At 39.2% G+C, this 25,653-nt stretch overlaps 1 protein-coding gene across 4 annotated transcripts in view; it reads right to left on the bottom strand.

Annotated features, from left to right (window-relative positions):
* LOC126251653 (zinc transporter ZIP11) overlaps positions 1–25,653 on the bottom strand; it is a 426,866-nt gene that overhangs the window by 310,895 nt on the left and 90,318 nt on the right. For all 4 annotated transcript variants that reach the window (XM_049952212.1, XM_049952213.1, XM_049952214.1 and 1 more), the window contains one exon: positions 12,084–12,153. In XM_049952212.1, the coding sequence (XP_049808169.1) occupies positions 12,084–12,153 (70 nt within the window). The remainder of the gene's footprint in view (positions 1–12,083; positions 12,154–25,653) is intronic.

Below are 25,653 nucleotides of genomic sequence, written 5' to 3'. Positions count from 1 at the left end.
ATGTATACAGAGCGATTTAAAGTGGAACGACCATATACAACTAATCGTAGCAAAGGCAGATATCAGACGATATTCTTTGGAAGAATCGACAAGAAGTGTATTCCAATAACGAAGGAGGTGGATTAGTTAAACTCTCATTCGACTGATACTGTAGTCCTGCTTGTCGTATGGGACCCCACCCCAGATAGGACTGGCAAAAGAAACAGAGGGGCCCCAAAGAAGAACAGTGCGTTTCGTCAAAGGTTCGTGTAAGCGCGAAGGCGTCACGGAGATCTTCAGCCATCCCGTGGCAGATGCTGCGTGAGAGGCGCTGTGCATTACGATGTGGTTTACTGTTACAGATCCTCCTAGGTATATCTTGCGAAAAGACTAAAAAAGTAAGATCAGAAAGGTTCGAGCTCCTACAGAAGCTCACCAACAGTCATTTCCGCGTACTATTTGCTACTGGATCAGCAGATGCAGACGTAACGATGACTGTAATGATGAAAACTACTCATTTTGCGACAGGTAGTTATTTTATGACTCAAATTACATCGGTAACAAGAACTGGCAGCTCCCTGATTCTTGTAATGTGGTGGGACTTGTGCACTTTTAAAATCGCTTCTCTCTCTTCGAGGAGTCTGTGATAAATTATGGTAAATAAGAAACAGAATGTATTTAAATACTATGCACAAAATAATTAACACCAAAACTATTTAACATTGGACCTAATGAAAACACTTATTTGAGATGTAGCTCGACTTCACTACAAATCATGTCAGCATTGTTGACTGATGCTGATTATCATCGGAATACCATCGTAATGAGACTCAAAAACTACATTCCTGCCGATGGGTCTACGCTCAGATGTTTTTGCGACGTAAAATGACACGAGAAATAAGGCAGTGTGTAATGCCAATATTAAGATTCTGATCGTTAACTTTGCTTTATAGAATTTAATATTTTTACGCATTAACTAGTGTTGTTTCATATATGTAAAACGTTGTAATGAAATCAAACATAATATCTGGAGCAGAATCGACATCTTTGGTTTGAATATAATTTCGAAGAAACAGTGAAAACTGAGATTGTCCACCTATTCTAGGTCGCTGTGAATAATCAGCCCACGATTAAAATTTGCAACAAAACTTTTACCATTAATACCAAAAGGAAATTTTAATAGAAGAGAAAAATATTGTTGCCAGAAGTGGCGGCTGGCTTCTAAAACTAAATGTAAAACGCCCACGAGGACTTGCACACATGTACACAAAACGCACAGGCGACAACTCATTCCTTCGTGACTTTGACGTAAGAACTTAATTCTGATAAGCAATTAACTGCTGTGTTTCCGATGAGGCAATAACACTTATTAGCAGTGGTACTGCAACTTTTTGGTGCCAGTTTCTCTGAACTGCGAATCTGTTAACTGCGCAAGAAATCCGATATGGTGGAAGTCATATTTAGCACTTCAAAGGTATTGCCATCAATCACACACTACATCAACGCCAAACAAGAGATAACATTTTTTCTTGTGAAATTATTAAATAAATTCTTTCTAGCAGTCAAGTATTCTACGTTTTGTAGATAAGGCCTTTCAAGACTCTTACACTAATTTCTGTCTATTTAACAGATATACAATTAATTTGTTTCCAGGACGACTTTCCTGGCAATTATTTGAACGTATGTGAACTGCGCTTTAATTGAGTAACAGTGCTTGCTTGAACAGCGTAATCAATAGATCCAATATTTGACATTGTGGAGCTTCGCACAAATAATTAACAGTCGCACTGCAATAAAGCTGGATTGATCGCTGATCAAAAGACCATGCTTAAAAACAGAATGACTTTATTGCTCGTCATATGACGCATATAACGCATTTCAGCCGTCTTCAGATATCTGGGAGCAACATGTTGCACGTAGATATAAAGGTTTCAAAATGCGCACGTAACAATCACAAACAGACTGTGTGTTTCGCACATTTAGTTTTCACATAATAATTAAATTTAATGTTAATATGTTACTTTTATTGATTATTAACAACTAATTACGGTCGAAAGGCAGTAAGAAGCTTAATACTGTATATGCACAATTTGAGATTCTTCCTGTCTTTCGACCGCGCGCTACACACACACACACACACACACACACACACACACACACACACACATTCGCCTGGCTATCTCCAAGAATTAGTCTGATAGCCATTTAGCACAGGTGTCCTGATACATTTATATTAAAATAAAAAAAGTGTATAATTAACAGTCGGATCTCGACAGAATAAATAAATTAGCACAGGTGTCCTGATACATTTATTTTAAAACCAAAAAAGTGTTGTATAATTAACAGTCGGATCTGGACAGAATAAATAAATTTATGTCCAGCTACCAGCTGAGCCGAAATTCTTCCAGCGTCACTTCGGCGGCTTCCGCATAAATTTGCCTATTCAGTTTTTCAAACAACTTCTCTGGCTTGCATCACGAGGCTGGGTGGAAAGATCATTCGCCCCCCCCCCCCCCTCCACACACACACACATAGAAAGATCTTCCCCGATTACTGGAAATCGAACTGAGGTCCTCTACCTCAGAGGCTGGTAGCTCCTCTCACTACACAAGGAGACGGTCCAAAGACTGTAAGACCGAATGAGTAAATAGTAACAGCGCTGCAATCTAAACTCGCCGAAAACAAAAGCAACCGCAGGGAAGCTGTAGATTAATGATTCATGGAATTGGGCAGGTACGTGCGGTACGGGAAAACGAAAAACACATAGCAGACTGGGAGGGTGGCGTTCTCGTGGTGGAGCGACAGCACGTGCGCCATGGACTGACGAAACCCGAGGCGACGCATGCGCAATACAACGGATGGCCGTCATTATGGGAACATCCGCGAGGCTACGCGAGTGCGACAGGGCCCAGAGCTCGCGCCGCCTGTAGGCCTGCCCTTGGCGGAAAGCTCACCCTTCCCTTAGCGCCACATGCGGCAGCTGCGCCCTTCTCAATATACAGCTGCCGTTTCTCCTTCCTTTTGTTCCCTTCTAGAAAGGTGGTCATCGCAAATCCGAGGGCACCTCTGTCGCAACGGTCGCGCACACGGCGATAAACCAGGTGCGTCAGGGCAACGACCCTTCCGAAAAGGCACCTTGGAATTATTCGCTTACGGGGCGACACGAGAATTCAAAATAGATTTCTTTTTACATTCAAAATCTCCTTTTCCTCACAAGTCACATGCAATGCTGCATTTTCCAAGAAGAAAAAAGAAATGCTGCATTTTCCAAGAAGAAAAAAGAAATGCTGCATTTTCCAAGAAGAAAAAAGAAATGCTGCAACTTACTGTATAATCATCATCGACAACATTACAGATTGAAACACTACATAAAACAATGATACGGGAGAAATTGACCTGGTCTCATTGAAGGAAATAGCCCAGCATCTGCTTGAAATATATCGAAACTTCTGAAAACTTGAATCAGGAAGTTCAGATCCGGATGGACTGACTTCCACTCCTCCTGTGTAGGAGTCCAGTATCTTTACACACGTACTTCACTTAGTACTATAAATGAATGGCGAAGTGTGAAGGAAAAAAACACACACACCCAAATCCAGATGTATAGGAACCAACCACATTAGATCCGAATCATGCCTTACAGTTATTTGTATTCATAGAATAACAATCCTGATGGAATAAATATAGATGGCCTGCTCATTAAAACGAACTGCAGACACGGCATAACAACTGAGGATCTGGACTACATATATCACAAGTCACAAAAAGCTGACTGAAAACGAAATGACAGTTTCGAAAGGAGGTCCCTGACCAGCAAGCAAACTGGTCATACTGATCCCTAGATATGAGATTAGAACAACACAAGCCCACGCTGTGATTGCTATTCACATGTCTTGTAGATCTCTTTGGGCACAATACCATAGAGAGAGTTGCCAGAGGCTCTATTGTCACGCCCCAAGTTCCTGGTACAACGGAAATCTGGACCAGATGAACGAACACTGGGAGTAGTAGAGACTACGAAGAACTCATGCAATGGCATCACGCCTTGCGGCGAGTTCAGGCATCTCCGTGCTGGACCTTACTACACAAAAATTGGCAACACAAACACCAAGACTGATCTCAGAAATCCAACTAATTCTTTTTATTTAGGAACAATAAATACAAAAACCTTAGCATTTAAAGCTAGGTTAGTGGAGTTGGGAGAACAGTTCAATAACATAAAATGCAAGGTAGCAGGCTGATGGCAAATATGAAATTTTCTCGGTTTTGCTTATAATTTTTGACTTGGAGAACCATAGTCTGGGAATGATTATCTCAAATTGATACAACTGCCATTCTCTATAACTTCATACAGATTGTAACATCATTAAAGAACTATCCTGTACCCATTTGTGGTATGGTTTCCATTAAGACTTCAGGATAGACGGAGATTCAGAATTGAAAGATGAATCAGACAAGAAGGCTCCATGTCACCAAAAGTATTACTAACAGTCCTGGAGGAAAGTTGCTGATAAACTAGGAATACAAAGGTGAATATGTGTTAATGAAAGATATTTGATCCACCTTCGCTTTCCTGATGTCTTTGTATTGTTTGTCTGCAGTCAACAGTGTCAGTTTTTAATTATCCCCAGACCCTCATAGCATGATGGTAGGCAGTACTTGTGAATGTAGCAGGTACTGTAAAACCACAATGTCGGTGGAGTTACAACAACCAAAACTGGTTACCATCAAAATAAATGTTATTGTGGTAGAGATTGCTTGTGTCCATTTTTAAAGTTGTTTTTTCCAAGACTGCTGTTCCCATGAGAAATGTTCTCAAAAATTACTGAAATTGATATGGGTGGAGCATACAGAAAGGCAAAAAGATAGTAGATTGACAAAGAAGTTTGTTTGCTGGATTCCAAGAGTTATGAAAAGACATATTTTTACCTAATGGAAATTGAGTAATTGTCACTAAAAACTTCATAAAGGCATTAGACAACCAGATGAAAAGCAGTAGAGTCATATATCAATGAGGAACAGGAAACTTTCAGTACAGGACAGAAGCATGCAAATGAATTATGGCTCAAGTTTAAAAGAATAATTACCATGCACTGGACATGTGTGTACCCAGTATAGCAGTTCATAATGGGAGGGACCTCCATAACACACAGTCACTATGAAGAAACTTCTGAAGAAACAGAGACTACTGCATAATAGGTGTAAAACAAAGTTTGGGGTTACAGATAGAGAGATACTGAAAGAAACACATTTGGCTGTCAAGAGGGCAATGTGTGAAGCCTTCAATGACTACCGTGGCAGAATACTGTCAAATGAGCTTCCACAAAACTCAAAGAAATTCTGGTCACATGTAAAGGCTGTTAGTGGCACCACAATTAGCATCCAGTCACTCGCAAATGAGGCAGGAATATTGCTCAAGTGTGTAGGAGCTGCACCAAATACAACTAACAGGGGATATTGAAAATACAGATATAGGCAGTACAAATGGTCCTGTGTTCATTTGACTTATGGGAGACTGTCGCAGAGATGCTGAAGAAACTGAACAGGCAGACTCTTGAAGACATATGTAAACTATCCCGAGAAAACCTGCTTAATAAATTTCAAGAACCGGCTCTAGGGAACATATTACAACAACCCGCTAAATATCACTCCCATAGGGATCATGAGGACACGATGAGATTAATTATAGCAAGAGTGGAGGCATTTAAACACTCATTTTTTTTCACATTCCATACAATAGTGAAACCAGAAGAACTATGTACTCTCTGCCATCCACTCCACAGTGGTTGCCAGAGTACATATGTACATGTAGAAATAAGAAAAAATCTGGAGTTACATGGATGCATAGAGTCAAAGGACATATGTCATAATTCTCTGAAACTAGAAGGGCGTCATATAGCTAAAGTAGGTGTCAAGTAAGCTGAGGAGGATGATCCATGTATCATTCTGCAAGCCACTGTGCAGTCTATTGCAGAGTGTACTCCATACCAATATTAGCTATTCCCTTTCTGCTCCATTCACTAATGCGGCGACTGAAAAATATATACCTCTGCATGTGCTTCAATCTCTCTTCAACTTATTCTCACTAAGTGACATATATAGTGGTGGATGGAAGAATGGTTCGTCAATCTTGTTCCAAAACAGGTTCTCTCAATTTCTTCAACGTAGTTTAGCTGTAACAATGTCCCTATTTTTCACAAATTCCCATTAAATTTCCCTTTAAAAGTCTGTTATACTTTAATACAGGATATACTGATCTAATACAATGCTAGCAGAGTGTCTACATATTCTTCCGATGTACGCTTGTCAAGCTGACTTGGTAAGGCTCCAAAACAAAGCACTCTACAGTATATGACATTTGAATCTTATATAAGCTGTTTTCTTAACAAATGCACCACACTTTCACAAAATTATATCAACAAATCAGTGTCTTCCTCCTGCTTTCTCTATCACTGATTTCACAAATTCTTTCCATTTGATGTTGCTTCCTAATGTTAGTCATACAAATTTAAACTATATTACAGGTCCAAGAAATTTACTGCTAGTGCTGTAATCTGAGTATTCATTTCTCATTCTGCATTTCCTCATAATCTTTCAATGATTTTCCTTTCCTGTATAAAAGTGGAATTTGCTCTACGTTCCTGTAACTTGTGCATTTGGAAAATCAGTCTGTAGCTCTGTATACCCACTCTTTCTTTATCCATCTGGTGATCTCCTGTCCATCCATATAAGGTGTAGGTTCCTGAAGTTGTAATTTCTCCTTTAGCCCCCCAACTCCTTCCTCTTTGGTTCATTTTGTTCAATTTTTTACTGCATTACTGCTTTTCTTATGTAATATTGCCTAGTATTTTCTTTTAATTCCTTTTCCTATTAAGGTCAGCATCACACTACTGGTATGGTGGTACAAATTAAGTCAGTCTGTTATACTAATATCCATACTGAGTATTTAAAAGAGCATTTTTATGTATCATTCATTGATGGTTGTTTTGCTAGTGGCCCATCAATGGTTGGTGGATCTTTGTATTTCAATTAAACATCCAAACATTTCGTACTTGTCACCAACCTTTGTTTTGAATTTCTTGAGTGTGTTAATCGTTTGGAACCTCTGATTTTGGAGAAACTTGCGCCATTCACTTTCTTTAAAACAAATAATTTTTTGTAGGCAGGAACTGTATATTCCAACTATTAGCATCAATGGTTTCCTGTATAGGTTTTACATTTGTGAGTCAGACTCCATACTGATCTAGTGATACGATTCCTCGGTTACTTTATTATTGTTCTCATTTCACTTCAGTCATAAGTTCACATCAAGTTGTAAATTCATTTTCCATGATTATGTTTGCAAAGTCATTGTTTACCATTCTACTTCCAGTTCCCGTCTAAGATACGATTAACTGATAAGATATCATTAACTGCTGCTCATATGGCATGGTTAATTCTTAAGATTTGTTAAGAACACCATACGATTGTCCCTTGAATATTTCTAAAATGCAGTCAAAGAAGGATGAGTTGTTATTTATTTCTGGTCAATGACATTCTATCTTACCAAAGTTCAGTCCTATATTCTTGAACATTTTCAGTTGCTCTTTCTAGCAGTTGAAACTGACATTTGTATTGGCAGTGTTCACGAGTGAGTTGTATTCAGCCCCTGACCCCAAGCAGAGCTTTATGTCTAACACTGTGTGCTCACCGGCACCCACAGCAGACCAGCACATCTGACACCCTGGCCTGGCCTGGCCATGAAACAATCATCATTACAGGTGTGGCAGTCACTGTGTTAACCATGAGCATGATTTCTTCTGATATCCGATTATCCGTTGTCTACATCTTGTATTAGAACTACATATTCTAAATTCACTCACTTGTGCGAGTGCGCGTGTGCACACACACACACACACACACACACACACACACACACACACACACACACACACACACACAAAGCAACAAGAAGGATATTCTAATTCTTGGAGAAAATGATTAAGTTACCACACAGAATAAATGAAAAGCTGAATGTTAACTATAATCCTTCACTTTGTTTGGTTGACATATCTATTAATTTTATGGAAGAAAATCTGATGCCAATAATATTTTCACAGTCTTATAAGCCGTAAGTTTCAAATCTTTGAATTTTCTGAAAAATTTTAAATCTTTGTGAAAGTGATGAGTTGCCTAGTTAACTGGGAAAAATACATTAAATACTCAAAACAAAACATTGTAATCAATGTATATGTGGCTTGTAAATGAAAATCTTCAGAAGTAAATGCTGCATTCTTAATGCAGATGAAACTGCTAACAGGTTCAAATTATGCATCTGGCTAGTGATGTAAACTGATAGAGTCTAAAATGCATTCAACTTCAGAATCTTTGAACCATGCCCACTGAAGAAACGTTTTGCTTTTCACATTATATTTTTTTCTCTAATTAATTCTCACTAAAATGGATTTTTCATTGACTGTTAAGTAAATAAAAACAATACAAAATTAGTGGACAAGGAAAACAGGACAGGAAATGACAGCAGAAAGTCAACAAGCGAGTTTGCTCATACTCCTCTTCCACTGCATAAGCAGAGATTCCAAACTGGGTATATGTCACACTTTCTTTGGACATAACAGCATCTACCTTAAGGGATACACAAACTGGAAGTGCAATTACAGTATAATTGCAAGGTATATTCAACATCCATGATGTACGATACTTTTAAACTTTCTATAAAACAGCAAATTCAACTGAGAAAATCGTTAACATTAAAAGAAACAAAGGATGGCTGGTACTTACCTCCAAGGTGCCCAACTCCCAGTACAGATGATAAAATGCGTAAATTAAGAAATTAAAACTAATATTTCTACTTTTGAAACTATATGTTCCTCTATGAAAAGTGGAGGAGAGGAGCAGGTCACTCAGACCCTAGGTTTAAGGGGATTCACCAAAATTATCTTTTAATACTAATTGAATTGTAAGTGCATTCCTACTTAACTTTCATATGATATGCAAAATCAACAGAATGCATTTTTTCATTTCAGTACGCCTCAGTGGCGCACATATATTGCTACAATTTGATAGTGCAATTCTATAGCATCAGTCACTTCATCTGGCACTAAGAACTACACACAATTCTATAGCATATCTTCTGAGCCAAATGCAATATTTCTTCTAGTGACCAGGAAATACATCCTCAGACATTCATGTTAAATAAAAATCAGTGAAGATACTGCACATAGAGTGGAGTTCAGCTGAACCAATCTCTTTGTTTTTGCTTTATATTTGCTTGGAGTGAAGCATGAACTGCGTGAAATTCATATTATCGGGCGGAATATACATTTATAGTTGAATTGTTTAACAGCTGCCTTCAGTATCAGAACATCTAATGTAACAATATATTGCTCAATATCCTTTTGTTTCAGCAGTGCATGATTATTGATTAAATCTTTATGCATAGCCAAGGAAAAATGTCTGAACAGAGTGTCACAAGCTCAAAATGCTCCATCGTGCAATCACAGGATCAACAGTGAAAGCACTTACTTGGCAACAAGTGTTGTGAGTAGGGTATCCATGCTATGGTTACAACCAAATACTTCTTCGTGTTTCAAGTGGTATAAATACTGAGGAGACCCCTGGGTGTTTCACAAGTAGTAACTGAAGGGGTAAATTTGAGGCATGAATGGTCAACGGGCAATGAAACTAAATTGAAAATATTTCCAATCTTTGAGACAGTATACTTCACAATCAACTAAATTTCTCAGACTTACATATGCATGAAAATTGACCAGAGCTTCATTTGTAGAACGGTTGCTAAGTATCTATTCTTATGAAGTCAAATCAGAACTAAACCACAGAATTTCGCATGTCATCCATTGACTCATTAAGAAACCACATTGATGATGATGTAAGAGGATTTATTTATAACCATTCTAACTATAAATAATACTAAACTTTCAGATACAAGTGCTGCCCCTAGAGTTAACACATGAGCTTTAAGAAACAACTGTCAGAATTCTTATTACTTTCACCCTTATTGTTATTTGGCAAATTCTTATCCTCTCCATAACATCTGAACACCCATTCTAAACAATATTTATGATAGATGCATAACTTTCAGGCAAGAACATAAACAATCACCTACAGTCACGTATACAAATTCAATATTCTTGTTTCTATACTGAGAATGAGGAAATGATACACAAGGTTTGTCCTTGTGAGTATAGGAGATCTTTAGATCCTGACACAACAGTGTTACACAGGAATAAGATTATGTCTGCTTGGCATCTCCAGGATTGCTATACCAAAAATTTAGCAATAGAAGTTTCCCATTAAGATGGAATCAGTTTTTCAATGATTCCAAATAACATTTTTCAATGAAGACAGTGAATTTTTGTGTTATGAACTAATTTCATTCCACTGATACAGTTGCAATTTATTTATATAAACATTGTTTGTTGATAAGAATATGCTTGAGATAATATCGTCTTTAACTCACTTCCACTTGAAAGTCTTACTGCACGCTCTAAGACACATTAGGGCTGCCGAAAACCTCAAAATACATGTACACTTGACAGCACACAAAATGGCTATGGTTGAAATTTGAATTATCCTCCATAGTACACAGGAGTCAATCACATTATTGGTTGTACAGATCTGCTCATAAATGTAAAGAACACTAATGAGTGTGTGACAAAACAAGCTGGGATGTTTTTTTACTTCCTCTCGTTTTGCCATCTGCCTCCTTAAAATTCATTTTTTCACTTTTAACTAATTACCATTAGCATAATCTGCATTTTCATAAAAGAGAAAGGTTGGCCCTCAGTTTTAGAGAATATAACGCCAGGTCTAATTTTGTGCCAAGATCTATGCATGTAATTGATTTTCTAATTTATTTCCACTATTCCTAGTTAATACTTTTGTAACAGGGTGAAATCAGTAATTGCTTCATAACTTAAATTCTATTGTTGACTTATAAACAAATATAAATTCTGTACTAACTGTAAACATTTGGAGAAGCAACTAATAATATTCTTCAAGGATCTATTTGGCTCTATTCGAAAACATGTTAGCAAATCCAGCTCTTCATTAATTCCAAAGTAATTAACAGTTTTGTCAAAAGTATTGTTTGCATAACAATATCTGTTAATTTCATCAAACAAATAATTCGGCCTAACTCTTGCAGTAGAAGAAACTGTTAAAAAGACACAATTTTTCGATGTATTCAGTTAATTTGATGAATTAAGTTTCAATAATAATTTCTGTAAATTAAACATCAATCATTGTATAGTTTCAGTGCCTATTATTGTGAGGATATATACGGGCCCAATTTTTGGTCCCAACCCGGTCAGTCCACGGCCGAGTTTCAGACAAGAAACTTGTGTTGGTTAGATCAATAACAAATGCATCAACTTAACTGTGAAATAAGTGTAACACAATTAGCTGTGTGTTAAAACAATGACAGTGTCTGTTCCATATGTACCTTTTTATTCTTCAAGAATTGTGAACTATGTGGCTAGACTTTTACTGCTCATAGATGTTCAACAGTAAACTACTGTAGCAGTATGTGGATAGTTGCCTGCAACCTATTAATGAGGCTTATTGAAAGTTAATGAATAGTGCACTGGCCATATAACTGTGTATTAATGGGGGGTTGTGAACAGTGATAGTAAAGAACTGTGAAACGCAAATGTGCACATGTTGGCTACATCATTTAAAGTAGTCAGTGTTGAACTTCCAACACCCATTTTTCAGCCAGTGTAGCAATGCAGTACATTGACACTGAGGACAATCAATGAGGAAATAAAGTAGACAAATGTCACAAGTGTAGTTACAAGAGTAATGCCTTTTTGGCACTTAACCACAGGACACTCCATCTAAAAACAAACAAGAAAACTGCACCATGTCATTTGTAGCATTTCAGAGACAGTAAATAGAAAAATATGGCATGTCAAATTTCATTCACATCACTGCTGTACCAGGCTTTAATTTAGGCTGTGATTCCCACAAGTCAATATCTTTGTTGAGTGTACAAGCCATTAACAGCAAAATGAGCGACTTCTACATGTGATACGAAAAGAGACTTCAGTGAAAGTAAGAAAATACAAACAAAATATGGAACATACCTTGCATTTTCAAATGTTGCAGATGGAGAACTGCCAATGGCACCAAAGCCTACACCCACAGCAAGACCCTCTGTAAACACATGGGTATAGATGTAAGTATAAATTATACATTGGAAATGTTTCTTACATATATTACCACACCTGAATTTGTCAAGAGGACAATATCTGTGTGTTTTTATAATAAGAGTTATGTTTCAGGTTTTTCAACATCTGCCATCATCATCATCATCATCATCATCATCATCATCATCATCATCTATTCCCAACTTCACAATGTTTGGAACACGTATGTATAAACCACTTCCAGGTCATTCTATCCTTACATAGTTCTTGCCAATGTCTCTGAAGACATTTCTCACAAATACTATGAGGTCTTACTCTAGGTCTTTGGCATGAAGCACATCTTCCAAAATGTTGTTTCAGGTTCTTAGATGAGGGGTTGGTCTTCAGAAGACTTCAATTATGCTGCCCAATAGTCAATTGATTTCCTCCCTCTGGGATTGTCCTCGCCTCTTTACTTTGGACCTCGTGAGTGGTGCACTCGTTAGCAATAAAAGCGCGAGGTGGGAAGCCTTTGTCATCAGTGAGGTCGGTGGGGAACTGGAATTTGTTTTGGAAGTGCAAGTGGCTCGAGGCTTTTGATGATGTGGGAACCAATGGTCAAGCATGATGATGGTGGAGCATCTGGTTCACAAGCGGTCACTGTCTGTGCTGCCAAGTAGTTTCTGTTAGTGGCCATACTAGCACAGTTTGGAGCTAGTGGCTATGAGCAGTTACTTTTGCCTGTATCTGTACTTTTGATTTCAATGTAATGACAAGTGGTTTTTATAATTAATGGTAACTGCATATGAGAAGTTCTTCTGAACTTCAGTAAGTTCTTCTAAACTTCAGTGCATTTGGCCAATTGTACCTGTGCGTTAAATGATCACCGATTTTAATAACTGCCTGTTGAAAGCTGTTGTCTTGCTGCTTCCCTTTAAATATTACTGTTTGCTGTTTGTAAAAAAAGCTGTTCTTGATTTTAGTGCAATAACAGGTGTTCTGAGACATTCAACTAACTTCTCTGTGAACTTACCTCTGCAGCTGACTATTCAGTCAGTGTTGTTTGTTTGTTGAAGGTCTGTACCATGATATCTATTTGACGGTAATTAATTAAAAGCCTGGTAACTGTTTGAATAGAATTTGTTTGGTGCTGGACTTCATAATTTTTCTTTTCCTTTCTTCTAAACTTGCTGAACACTGTAGCAACCACACATCACAGTTTCATCTATCAGCCACTAAGCATGTACTGCCCCTTTGACATCGAGGTCATCAGAATCAGAGAACAAGCTTGGTCTGTTTCAAGGATGGGGAAGGAAATTTGTCATACCATTTCAAAAGAATGATTCTGTAATTTGCCTGAAGCAATTTAGAGTAATCACAGAAAACCTAAATCTGGCTGCCTAGTTGCAGATTTCAATGTGTGTCCTCCTGAATGTGAGTCCAATGTTCGCCTTCGTAAAAACACTTTTTTTTTTTAATATATATAAAAAGTTTGAATAGTGAATCCATAATTGTGTTCCGTTTGGGAGTTTTTTCTTCTTTACGAATGAAATCTGTTGTAGATGGACACAGCACTTCTTCAGTTCAGGATGACAATAGCTTATTGTTTTATTACACTTCGTGATATCTGGTGGCTTGGCATCTTGTCCTGCCTGGGAGATGTGCTGTGCACATAGAACGACAAGTACTGAGACCAGCATTACGACACGAACACGAAAAGAAGCTGAACTGTCACTCTAAAGAGAACTGTGATTCAAATTATACTGAGTGTGTGTAATGTATGAGGTATATTGTAATTGATAGATTACTATACTCACATATGAGAAGAAGCATTATTTATCAGTTTAGTAGCATGTCAAAAATTAGATAAGTACTTTCAGATTTTTAGCACAGATATAGCTGTAGCGCACAAGAAGTTATTTATCACAACTATACGGCTTTGTTGGATGATAATTCAACAGATATTAATCGATAATTTAAGGGTATCGGAGATAGCAACCTGTACTCATATGCCATTTCCACATACGAGACACATCGTGGTGTATCTAAGTGATTAGTAAGATGGCAGAACGGTAACATAAAAAATATGTGGTGTGACAATATTCACAGTTCACACAATCCTATGTAAGGCAACATATTTCTTCCATTCAAGATAAATTTAAAGTGTGGTGTGGTTTCAAATACAAGTCATCAAAGATAGAAATTTGTGAAACAAATGTGGTGGCCTCAGCACCCCACATCTCTGCACAGTGAACTGGCCACACCACTGCAGGAATTTACAAGCAGCACAACAACACAATACCTGCAGAAGATTACAAGTGTGTTCTTAGACTGGTTCAACAATAGAATCAGAGTACTTGGACAATAGTTGCTAAGGCCGGTATTACACTATCAAATTTCTTTGTCAAAGATTTGATCAAAGATGTGATCCAATAAGCCGTCCAATATATTTGACAAAGATCTTTGATGTAGCGCTACAAGGGGTATTACACTGTCATCAAATTTTTCGTCAAAGTTCAAGATGGCTGACAACAACTTGTTATTAACCGCAGCAGTTCTACGTACTCCAATTGCATTGTGTGCACATGCGGAAAAGAAGTGGGGGGAAAAAATGGAACCATACATACGAGGTTGACAGTCTTAAAAGTCCTGGGATTACAACTTGATAATAAATTCAGTTGGGAGGAGCACACCACAGAACTGCAGAAACGCCTTAACAAATCTGTATTTGCAATTCGAGTGTTAGCAGACATAGGCAACATAAAAATGAAAAAGCTTGCATACTTTCATTCCATAATGTCATATGGGATAATATTTTGGGGTAAATCTTGAAGTCAAACAAAAGTTTTCAAGGTCCAAAAGCGTGTAATACATATTATTTGTGGAGTAAATTCACGGACCTCCTGCAGAAACCTCTTCAAAGAACTGGGTATACTAACTACTGCCTCTCAGTATATTTACTTCTTAATAAAATTTGTCGTAAATAATATATCTCTTTTTCCAACAAACAACTCAGTTCATACATACAATACCAGAAACAAAAATGATCTGCACAAGGACTTAAAAGCACTTACTTTAGTTCAAAAAGGGGTCCACTACTCAGGAACACTCATCTTCAATAATTTGCCAGGAAACATAAAAAATTTAGTTAGAAATAAAGATCAGTTTATCAGTTTAAAAGGAGCCTGAAAGACTTACTACTGGCCAACTCCTTCTACTCCATTGGCGAAATTCTTAATAGAAACAAATGATGTATTGTATTTATTCATACTATTAGTATTTTTATTTCAGCTTAAAAAAAAATCGACATGTTCCACATCCACGAGGATCTCCTCAGCACGGATCTATGGAACGAAAAACTAATCTAATCTGGGTGAAGCCGTGGGTTTTACGACGACACCATAAAAGCATTCAACAAAACTTGTTATGTGAGCTTACAGTGGAAGACGTCAAGTCGTACATCAATTACTTAAGAATGGATGAGCATACATTTCTGTATGTGCTCAATGAAGTGTATCCTCATATCACAAAGCACAATTTTCACTTAAGAACTGCTACATCTTCAGAAGACAGGCTCACTATAACACTCCGATTCCTTGCTACAGGAGAGGGTTATGTTAGGTTAGGTTAGGTCAGCAGGTCTCCAATCTTCTTAATCTATTTTTGTATTCAGGGTGCCTCACGTTGTAAAGCGCCTCATCAGCTTCAGACATCTCTATTAATTCTGTAGCTGTCGGCACACACCAATTGTATTTACTGGCAATGGTTATAAAAACACTACAGACGACAGAATGCTGCAGCGATGCTAGCGCTCCGCGTGGTAACATATCGCATTGCAGTGAACAGAAGACAAGCGATTTCTTTGATCAAATATACGGCCTCGGCCTAGATTTGATCAAATATTGGACGACATTTGTCAAAGATCCCTATTACACTATCAAATATCTTTGACAAAGATATTGGACAAAGATATTGGACAAAGATATTTGATAGTGTAATACTGGCCTAAGCATTTAATTGTATAAAATAAATCAGTGTTTTGCCACACCAGTCATGCTTATTCACTACATGTACTTCATGTTTCATGCTGAAGTGAAATATTGTGGGAATAACATGAAGTTACAATTAGATGATTACTTTAAAAAATCTAGTAGTGTAAAATTTTTCAGTTCTGTTTCTGAATTAAAAAACAAAAACAAAAAGGGAATGATAATTAAAGAAAGAAAAGAAGGAAAGAAGAGATTGCATCTGAGGGAGTTAGCACATGAAAGTAATTAAGTTTTCTTCATTCCTGATAGGACATCAAACTTGCAATTGGTGTCTGCAGATTGAGCTTTGTGCCAGTTGCCACGGAAAAACCATAATAATAATAACAATAATAATAATGATGATAATGGTGGTGGTGATGACACTGCGGCCTAAAATACACAAATACAAATATTTTTAAAAACTGTTACAATTTAATATTTTCTGTCAAAATTCGTAAAATATGTGTATGTGAACTATTGTACTGAACCACGCATATACTATCTGATCAAAAGTATCCGAACACCAAATATCGGCCAAGAGAGCTCAATGACTTTTAATATGGACTAGTAATTGGATGTCACATGAGTAACAAATCTCCATCAGGGGCATTTCAACCCTTCTAAAGCTGCCCAAGTCACCTTTTGGTGAAATTTAATGGAACAGCCACAGCTAATCCAAGACCAGGCAGATATCACTCCTGTACTCACGGCCATGGACTGTCAAGCACAGTGAAGGGTGCTTGCAAAAAATGCATGAAATCAGTGGAAAGAATCACTTGCTGTACAGTGTGTACCCAGACGTATCTTCAACCTGGAGTCTCACTGACTGGAATAGAATTGTCTTCAGGTCTGAGTCCAGCTTTGAACTGAGCCTCAATGACCAGTGAAGATATGTCTGGAGGCACCCCGGACAGTGGTACGATATCAATCAGACTACCACCCACCCACCACATAGCCCTACACAACCAGGAGTGAAGGTCGGAGGTACCATTTCTTTTCATAGCAGGACCCCTTTGGTTGTCATCCTCAACACCCTTACAGCATAGCAGTCTGTCGACAATTTTCTACACTTCATTTTGTTGTCGTTCTTGGGAAGCCATCCTGGACTTACACTTCAGAAAGATAATGCCTGCAGCATGCACTGCCTGTCTCCATGCTTGCCAAACGCTACCTTGGCCAGCAAGATCACCAGGTCTCTCGCCAACTGAGAATGTTCGGAGCATTATGAGCAGGGCCCTCCACTCAGTTCGGGATTTTGATGCGCTAACTTGCCAATTGGACAGAATTTGGCACAATATCCTTCAGGAGGACATTCAACAACTCTATCAATCAATGCCAAGTCAAATAACTGCTTGATTAGGGTTGGTGGTGGACCAATGCATTACTGACTTGCTCAATTTGTGAAGCTCTTTCTTTTGAATGAATAATCCATTTTGATAATTCCTTCATCATGTGTCAGTGAGAGAGAGAGAGAGAGAGAGAGAGAAGAAAAGAAAGAATGCAATTGCACTGGATGTTATGGGGACGAAGAAGCATGAAGGACTGGATGACGACTGTCTCGGGCTTTGTGGGTCAACTAATACTTCACACAAAAGATAAAGAACTTTTATTTCTTTCTTTTGCTACATGTGTCTAGAAGTGAGAATACACTATGTGTAAGCACTCATCTAAAATACTGACAGACAACACTTGGCAACAGGAAGGATAACATTACATTTATCCCCTTATGAAGTTTGTCATGAAGAACCAGATGCAATTTGAACATAACAGTAGATTCATATTATAATACTAGGAAGAAAAATGGCCTGAACTATCCACGAGTTAAACTTCCTTTCTCACAACATAAAAGTAAAGACCCATAAAAATATTTATCAGCTTGATTTGAGTAAATATGCTCAGGGTTAATGAAACCAGTTTTGAAAGCACGTTTTGAAAACATTTGTGCTTGACAGCTTATTCTGTTCCAGATATGAACATATGAAAAGTTAATATCAATGTGTAGTTTGGTAACATTTATTGAATATCACTGTGGATTAAGGTTACAAACAAGTTTTATAATTAATGTTCAATCACATCCAGAGCACCTTGCTAAATAATTATGAAATGTAGTAGTCTAAGTTTGCTAAGCTTGTGAAAAATGTGCCAAAGGTGTTTTGTCTGCAGCAAAGTATGGACATAAATGGATTTAGTGTGTCCAACTGCTTGGTGCCTGAATTGCACAATTACTAAAGCCCACAGTGTTAGTACTTTTATGTCAACATGCATCATCATGTAGATATTCATACACTCCACTTACATGTTTCTATACAGTGGTGGCTTGTAAAGCCAGTCCAAAGACTGCTTTGATGCAGTTCTCCATGCTACCCTATCCTGTGCAAGCATCTTCACCTTCAAATAATTTCTGCGTATTGAATTTATCACTTGGGCTCCTAATGATGATCCCTTGATGTTCCAGAATGTGCCCTATCAAATAATCCCTTCTTTCAGTCACATTATGCCACAAATTTCTTTTCTCCCCAGTCCTATTCTGTTCCTTCTCTTTGGTTACATGATCTACCCATCAAACGTCAACATTCTTCCGTAGCAAACACCACATTTCAAAAGCTTCTGTTTTCTTCTTGTCTGACATGTTTATCACCCACTTTTCACTTCCGTGTGTGCCTGTAATCCTGACAAATAACTTCAGAAAAGATTTCCTAACACACACAAAAAAAACTACATCTGATGTTAACAAACTTTTATATCCTCTCTGTTTTTGCCATCGTAAGTTATTTTACTGCCCAAATATCAAAACTCAACAACTACTTTTGGTGTCCCATTTCCTAATTTAATTCCTTCAGCATCGCCTGGTTTAATTCGACTATGTTCCATTATCCTTGTTTTGCTTTTGTTGATATTCATCTTATATTCTTATTTCAAAACACTGTCCATTCCATTCAACTGTTCTTCAAAGTCCTTTACTGTCTCTGATAGAATTACAATGCCATAAGCAAACTGTAAAGTTTTTCTCTCTTCTCCCTCAACTTCAATTCCTTCTCCGAGATATTCCTTGGTTTCCTTCACTGGTTACTCATTGTACAGATTGAGTAACACTGGAAACTGGCTACAGCTCTGTCTCACAACCTTCTCAACCGTTGCTTCCCTTTCATGCCCCTCGACTCACATAACTGCTGTCTGGTATTTGTACAAGTTTTAAATAGCCTTTGTTTCCTGTATTTAACCAATACTACCTACAGTATTTCAAATAGTGTACTCCTGTGAACACTGTCAAAAGCTTTCTCTAACCCTACAAAAGCTATGAACATACGTTAGTCTTTTCTTATATTTCTCCTGAATCTAAACTGATCCTCCCTGAGGTTGGCATCTGCCAATCTTTTACTGTTGAGTAAATAACTTGTGTTAGTATTTTGCAACCATGACTTAGTACATTGATATTTCGGTAATATTTACACCTGTCAGCACATGCTTTCTTTGAATTGGAATTGCCTATCTCTTACATCTTCCATAACAGGCAGAACTGTTTTGTTACGGATGGGTGTCCCAAGGATATTGGTAGTTCTGATAGAATGTCATCCACTCTAGGTGCCTTATTTTGACTTAGGTCTTTCAATTGTCTGTCAAATTCTTCTCGCAGTATCATATCTCCCATTTCACCTTCACCTATGTCCTCTTTCTCTTCAATAATATCAACTTCAAGTGCATTTCCCTTGGGTAGTCGCTCCATAAAGTCCTTCACAACCTTTCAGATTTTTTCTTAGCACCAAGTGAGCTGTCGATATTCATACAACTGCATCTCTTTTGTAGAAAGACCTCTTTAATTTTCCTACAGATGATATCTACCTTGCCTCCATTGATGTGTACTTCTATATCCTTATATCTATCATTTAGTCACTCCTGTTTAGCCATTTGACACTTCATGTCGACATCATTCTTTAGACGTTTATGTGCTCTTTTGCCTGCTTCATTAGCTGCATTTTTATATTTTCTCGTTTAAGCCATTAAATTCAATATATCCAGTGATACTCAAGGATTTCTATTAGACTTTATCTTTTTACCTATTTAATCCTCTGCTTCCTTCACTATTTCATCTCTCAAAGGAACCCATTCAACTTCTGCTATATGCCTTTCCCTTGCTGTAGTCATTTAGTCAATCATTGCCTAATGCTCCCTCTGAAACTTTCAACCACCTTTGGTTCTTTCAACTTATCCAGATCCCATCTCCTTCATTTACTACCTCTTTGCAATTTCTTCAGGTTTAATCTACAGTTCATAAACAGTACCCATCTACCCTTCAAAACGTCTTACAGCTTAAAATATCTGCCTCCAAAATCTGTCTTACCGTTATACAATCAATCAGAAACCTTCTAGTCCCTCCAGGTCCCTTATGATCAAATTCTACCAGGTGGCTTCTCCTTTCATTCGTTTCCCTTAGTCCATATATACTATATTTGCTTCTCTTCCTTTTCCTTCCATCGAATTCCAGTCCCTCCTCAAAATTAAATTTTCGCCTCCCTTAACCACCTGAATAACTTCTTTTATCTCATCAAACATTTCACCAATGTCTTCATCATCTGCAAAGCTAGTTGGCATATAAACTTGTACTACAGTGTCATGTATGAGCTTCGTGTCTGTCTTGGGTACGATAATGCGTTTGCTATACTGTTAATAGCAGCTTACCTGCATTCCTACTTTCTTATTTGTTAACATACATACTCCTGCATTACCCCTATTTGATTTTCTATTTATAACCGTGTACTCACCTGACCAGAAGTCCTATTCCTCGTGCCAGCAAGCTTCACTAATTCCGAATACATCTGACTTCAACCTATCCAATTCCCTTTTTAACTTTTCTAACCTATCTGGATCACTAAGGGAATAGAAACATAGAATGCCAATTATGTTTCTCCTTGTAATACTTTTTGATAGTGGCTTCGCAGAAAGTCTCTTTCATGATATTTTGAATTGAAAGCTGATCTGTCAAAATTAATTATGTCATAAATAAATGTTGTTGGAAAGTTCTGGTAGAATCTAAATACTTTAATGAGCTGTCGATAGGAACACACAGAAAGAAATAAACCTTGCTAGCTTTTGGAAGAATCAGTTTTTGACCTAGAGTAAAATGTGTGCTTGTGCACAACCCTGCCCCCCACATACACACACCTAGGCCCCTATATGTCTAGACAAACAGTGCCAGTGCTGCGTTTCACCAGCTGGTCTACACTGTGGTGGGGATTGAGAAAGATGGGGTGGATTTTGGGGGGGGGGGGGGAGGCAAGAGGCAGGGAGAAGGGTTGAGGGGATAGGTGACTAGTGGCTCAGAGGGAGGCAGTTGGTTTGCCAGATAGGAATGTGGGAAGAAGAGGTGAGGCACAGTTGTTGGAGCTAGTGGGGAATGGTGCACAATGAAGATAACGTGGGGGCATGAATTGGGAGGGGTGACGGGACAGGGGAAAGGGAAAGTGTTGGGTGGAGTGTGCAGAGATGGTGTGTTACTGGAGATTGAGTCCAAGATAACTACAGAAGTGATGGATGTGTAACAAGGATAACTGCCATCTGCGTAGTTCAGAGAAACTGGTGGTTTAGCAAAGGATCCAAATGGTACAGGTTGTGAACAACCACTGAAACTGAGTATGTTGTGCTAAGCTGCATGTTGTGCCACTGCATGGTCAACTTTTTTCCCGGCAACATTTTGACAGTCGCCATTCATATTGGTGCATAGATGTGAAATGGCTGCTTTCACAGATGGGCTGCCTTTTGATGGGGTAAGATAGGCCTGTGATAGGACTGGATTAGAAAGTGCTGGATGGGTGTCTGGGCAAGTCTTGCACCTAGATATTCTACTTGTGGCAAGGGGTTAGGACTGGGAGTGGGAATGGCATAGGGATTAACTAGGGTGTTGTGTGGGTTGGGAGGGTGATGGAACACCACTTTGGGAAGAGTGGTGGTGGGGGGGATCTTGGGTAAGATGTCTCTCATTTCAGAGCATGATGAGAGATAATCTGTCCTGATGAAGGATATGGTTCAGTTCTTCCAGTCCTCTTTCATACGACGGGGCACTCCTTTTTAGCTGATTCTTGGGAGGGGCGGAGGAGCATGGGGATATGTTATGGGAAATCTGATTGTGGACTCAGTCTGGAGGTTAGTGCCTGCCTGTGAAGGCCTTGCTGAGACATTCAACACACTGGGTAAGGCAGTTCTCATCACTGCAGATACAGCGTCCATGAGTGGCTATGCTGTATGGGAGGAACTTTTGAGTGTGGAGGGGATGGCAGTTGTCAAAATGCAGGTACTGTTGGTTGTTAGTTGGTTAAATGTGTATGTGTGAATGGAGCCATCAGAGAGCTGAAGGTCAGCATCCAAGAAGGTAGCACATTGAGTTGAGGAGGACCAGGCCAAGTGGATGGCGAGCAGGTGTTGAGGCTGTGAAGGAATGGGGGTAGGGTGTCTTGTCCCTGAGTTCAGAGCATGAACATATCATATGAACCTGAACCAAACTAGGGGTGGGAGTTTTGGGAGGTTAGAAAGGTTTCCTCTGGATGGTCCCACATACAGATTGGCATTGGAATGTGCCATGTGGGAGTCTAAGGCTGTGCCACAGATTTGTTTGTATACCTTCTCCTCGAAGGAAAAGTAGTAGTGAGTCAGGATATAGTAGGTAAGGTGTACAAAGAATGATGTGAGGGGTTCAGAGTCTGAAGGACATGGAGAGATAGTGTTCAATAGCAGCAAGGCCATCCATGGGCATGAAACTACAGTGACAAGTATGATGCGGTAAAGTGGGGGGAGGGGGTCACAGTTGGAAGTCAGTATGAACTGGGAGTGGTAAGTTCCAGTGTTGGGGTTAGGTTGGCGGGATTGGTGGCATGGGAGTATTTCACTGTGGGGATCAGGAGAAGGCAAGTAGGGTTTTAAGAATAATAAGAAGGTTAAACTGGAGTGTGGTGCATAAGGTGAGGCCTTTGGAGGTTTTTGGTAGAAATTTTAACAACACTGTTTAGGGCTTGCTTGGGTTCTGGGTTTTGTGGAGCGTTGGGAGGAAGTTTTGGAGGACATGATAAATTGGAAAAGTCAACTAGGCAGGGGCTGGGTACTGTGAGGGGTTGACGAGGTGGTTCACCGTGAGTAGGTTGGGTGTTCATGGATAGAACCACATCCTGGGAGCAACTGGTGAACTTCCAGGAATTCCTTACTTCCAATTTAGACTCACCATCCTTCCCCATGTCTCTTCCTAAGAACACTAACCTTACAACAGATGAAAGGAGACCCATACACAGCAGATCCCGGCCTAATCATGCTCCCTGCAGACAAAGACTCTACCAGGGTTGTGATGAGTCAGTGACTACCCGACTGAAGAGGCCCCTGCAAACTGTCTTGACTTTTCTGCCTAGAAGATTGGCCATAGAGATCCCATCCTAGAAGTATAATATCACCTCTGATCCCTACTAAAATTCATAGGTTTTCGCTGGCCTTTCCCTGAACCCATCTACCCCCCCCCCCCCTCCAACCCTATTTACACCCTGCACACCAATCTTTTCCATGCTCCTTAAAATCCAAAAATCCAACAATCCTGGGTGCCCCATTGGAGCTGGCTATTCTGCTCCTGTTGAAACAACCTCTGCTTCTGTTGACCAACACCTCCAGCCAACAGCCAGAAATCTAGCCTCCCACACCAAAGATAATAGCAACTTTCTCCAACAAGTCTCCACCACCACCCAAAGCCACGATCTCATTCCTTATACACCCTACCAGCTATATCCTGACTCAAAACTACCTTTCCTTTGAAGAGAAGGTATACAAACAAATTCACAGCACAGTCATAGGCACCCTCATCAGCCAATATGACCCTGGACTGGACCGACTGAACCATACATTTCACCAGGGTTTTGATTATTTCTTAGTGTGCCCTGGAATGAGAAACATCCTACCAAAGTAGTGTTCAATTGCCCACCCAACTCACACAACATCCTAGCCCATCACTATGCCACTCTCACTCCCAAACCCTTGCCAAAGGGATCGTATCCCTGTGGTAAACCAATGTGCAAGACCTGCTCAATCCATCCATGCAGCACTTCCTACTCCAGTCTTGTCACAGGCCTATCCTATCCCATCAGAAGGTGGGCCACTTGTGAAAGCAGCCATGTCATAAACCAACTCTGTTGCAAACACTGCACAGCTTTTTATGTTGGTATGAGTGCCAACTAGCAGTCCATCAGGATGAATGGCCACTGTCAAACTGCTGCCATGAACAAAGTTGACTACCCATTTGCAACAACACGCAGCTGAGCACAACATACTCAATTTCAATGGCTGCCTCACAATCCAGACCATCTAGGTCCTTTCCTCCACCACCAGCTTCTCTGAACTATGCAGATGGGAGTTATTGTTGCAACACATTCTTCTCTCATGTAATCATCTTGGCCTCAATCTCTGATAATCCACCATCCCCACACACTCCACCCAACAGTTTCCCTTTGCCCTGTCCTGTCACTCCCTCCCATTTCATGTTCCTGCATCATCTCCAGTGTGTACCGCAATCCACCAACTCCTACAACCTTGTAGCACATACCTCACTTGTATGTCTGCCACCCCTCTCTCTGTATTACTAGTCAGCAAACTGACTGCCTCCCTCTGTGCCACTAGCCAGCATCAGCCACAAGCCATCTCCCTGCCTCTCACCTATCTCTCCCTCTATACACCCCACCTGAAACAACTCCCACCATAAACTAAGCCACCTGCTGAAACGCAGCACCGGCACTGCTTTTATAGCCAGAAAATTGTAATGGTATAGGCGTGCGTGCGCATTTGTTTGTGCTTGCATTTCTACATCTATCTCTGCATCTACATCTACATCGATACCCTGCAAATCACATTTAAGTGCCTTGCAGAAGGTTCATTGAACCACCTTCACAATAATTCTCTATTACTCCAATCTCGTATAGCGCACAGAAAAAATGAACACCTGTATCTTTCCATGCAAACTCTGATTTCCCTTATTTTATTATGATGATCGTTTCTCCCTAAGTAGGTTGGCGTTAACAAAATATTTTCGCATTTGGAGGAGAAAGTTGGTGATTGCAATTCTGTGAGAAGATTCCGCCACAGCAAAAAACGCCTCTGTTTTAATGATGTCCACCCCCATCATGCATCATTTCTGTGACACTCACTCCCATATTTCGCAATGATACATAACATGCTGCCCTTCTTTGAACTTTCTCGATGTACTCTGTCAATCCTATCTGGTTAGGATCCCACACTGTGCAGCAGTATTCTAAAAGAGGACGGACAAGCATAGGATAGACAGTCTCGTTAGTAGATCTGTCACATTTTCTAAGTGTTCTGCCAATAAAACACAGTCTTCGGTTAGCCTTTGGGGTCACAACATTTTCTGTGTGTTCCTTCCAATTTAAGTTGTTCGTAATTGTAATTCCCAGGTATTTAGTTGAATTTATGACCCTTAGATTTTACAGACTTATTGTGCAACCGAAGTTTAATGAACTCCT

The sequence above is a fragment of the Schistocerca nitens genome, chromosome 4, assembly GCF_023898315.1.
Source record: "Schistocerca nitens isolate TAMUIC-IGC-003100 chromosome 4, iqSchNite1.1, whole genome shotgun sequence".
In the NCBI taxonomy this organism is placed as follows: Eukaryota; Metazoa; Arthropoda; class Insecta; order Orthoptera; family Acrididae; genus Schistocerca; species Schistocerca nitens.
Note: the sequence above shows the minus strand (reverse complement) of the source record. Positions and strands in the feature narration are given on the sequence as shown.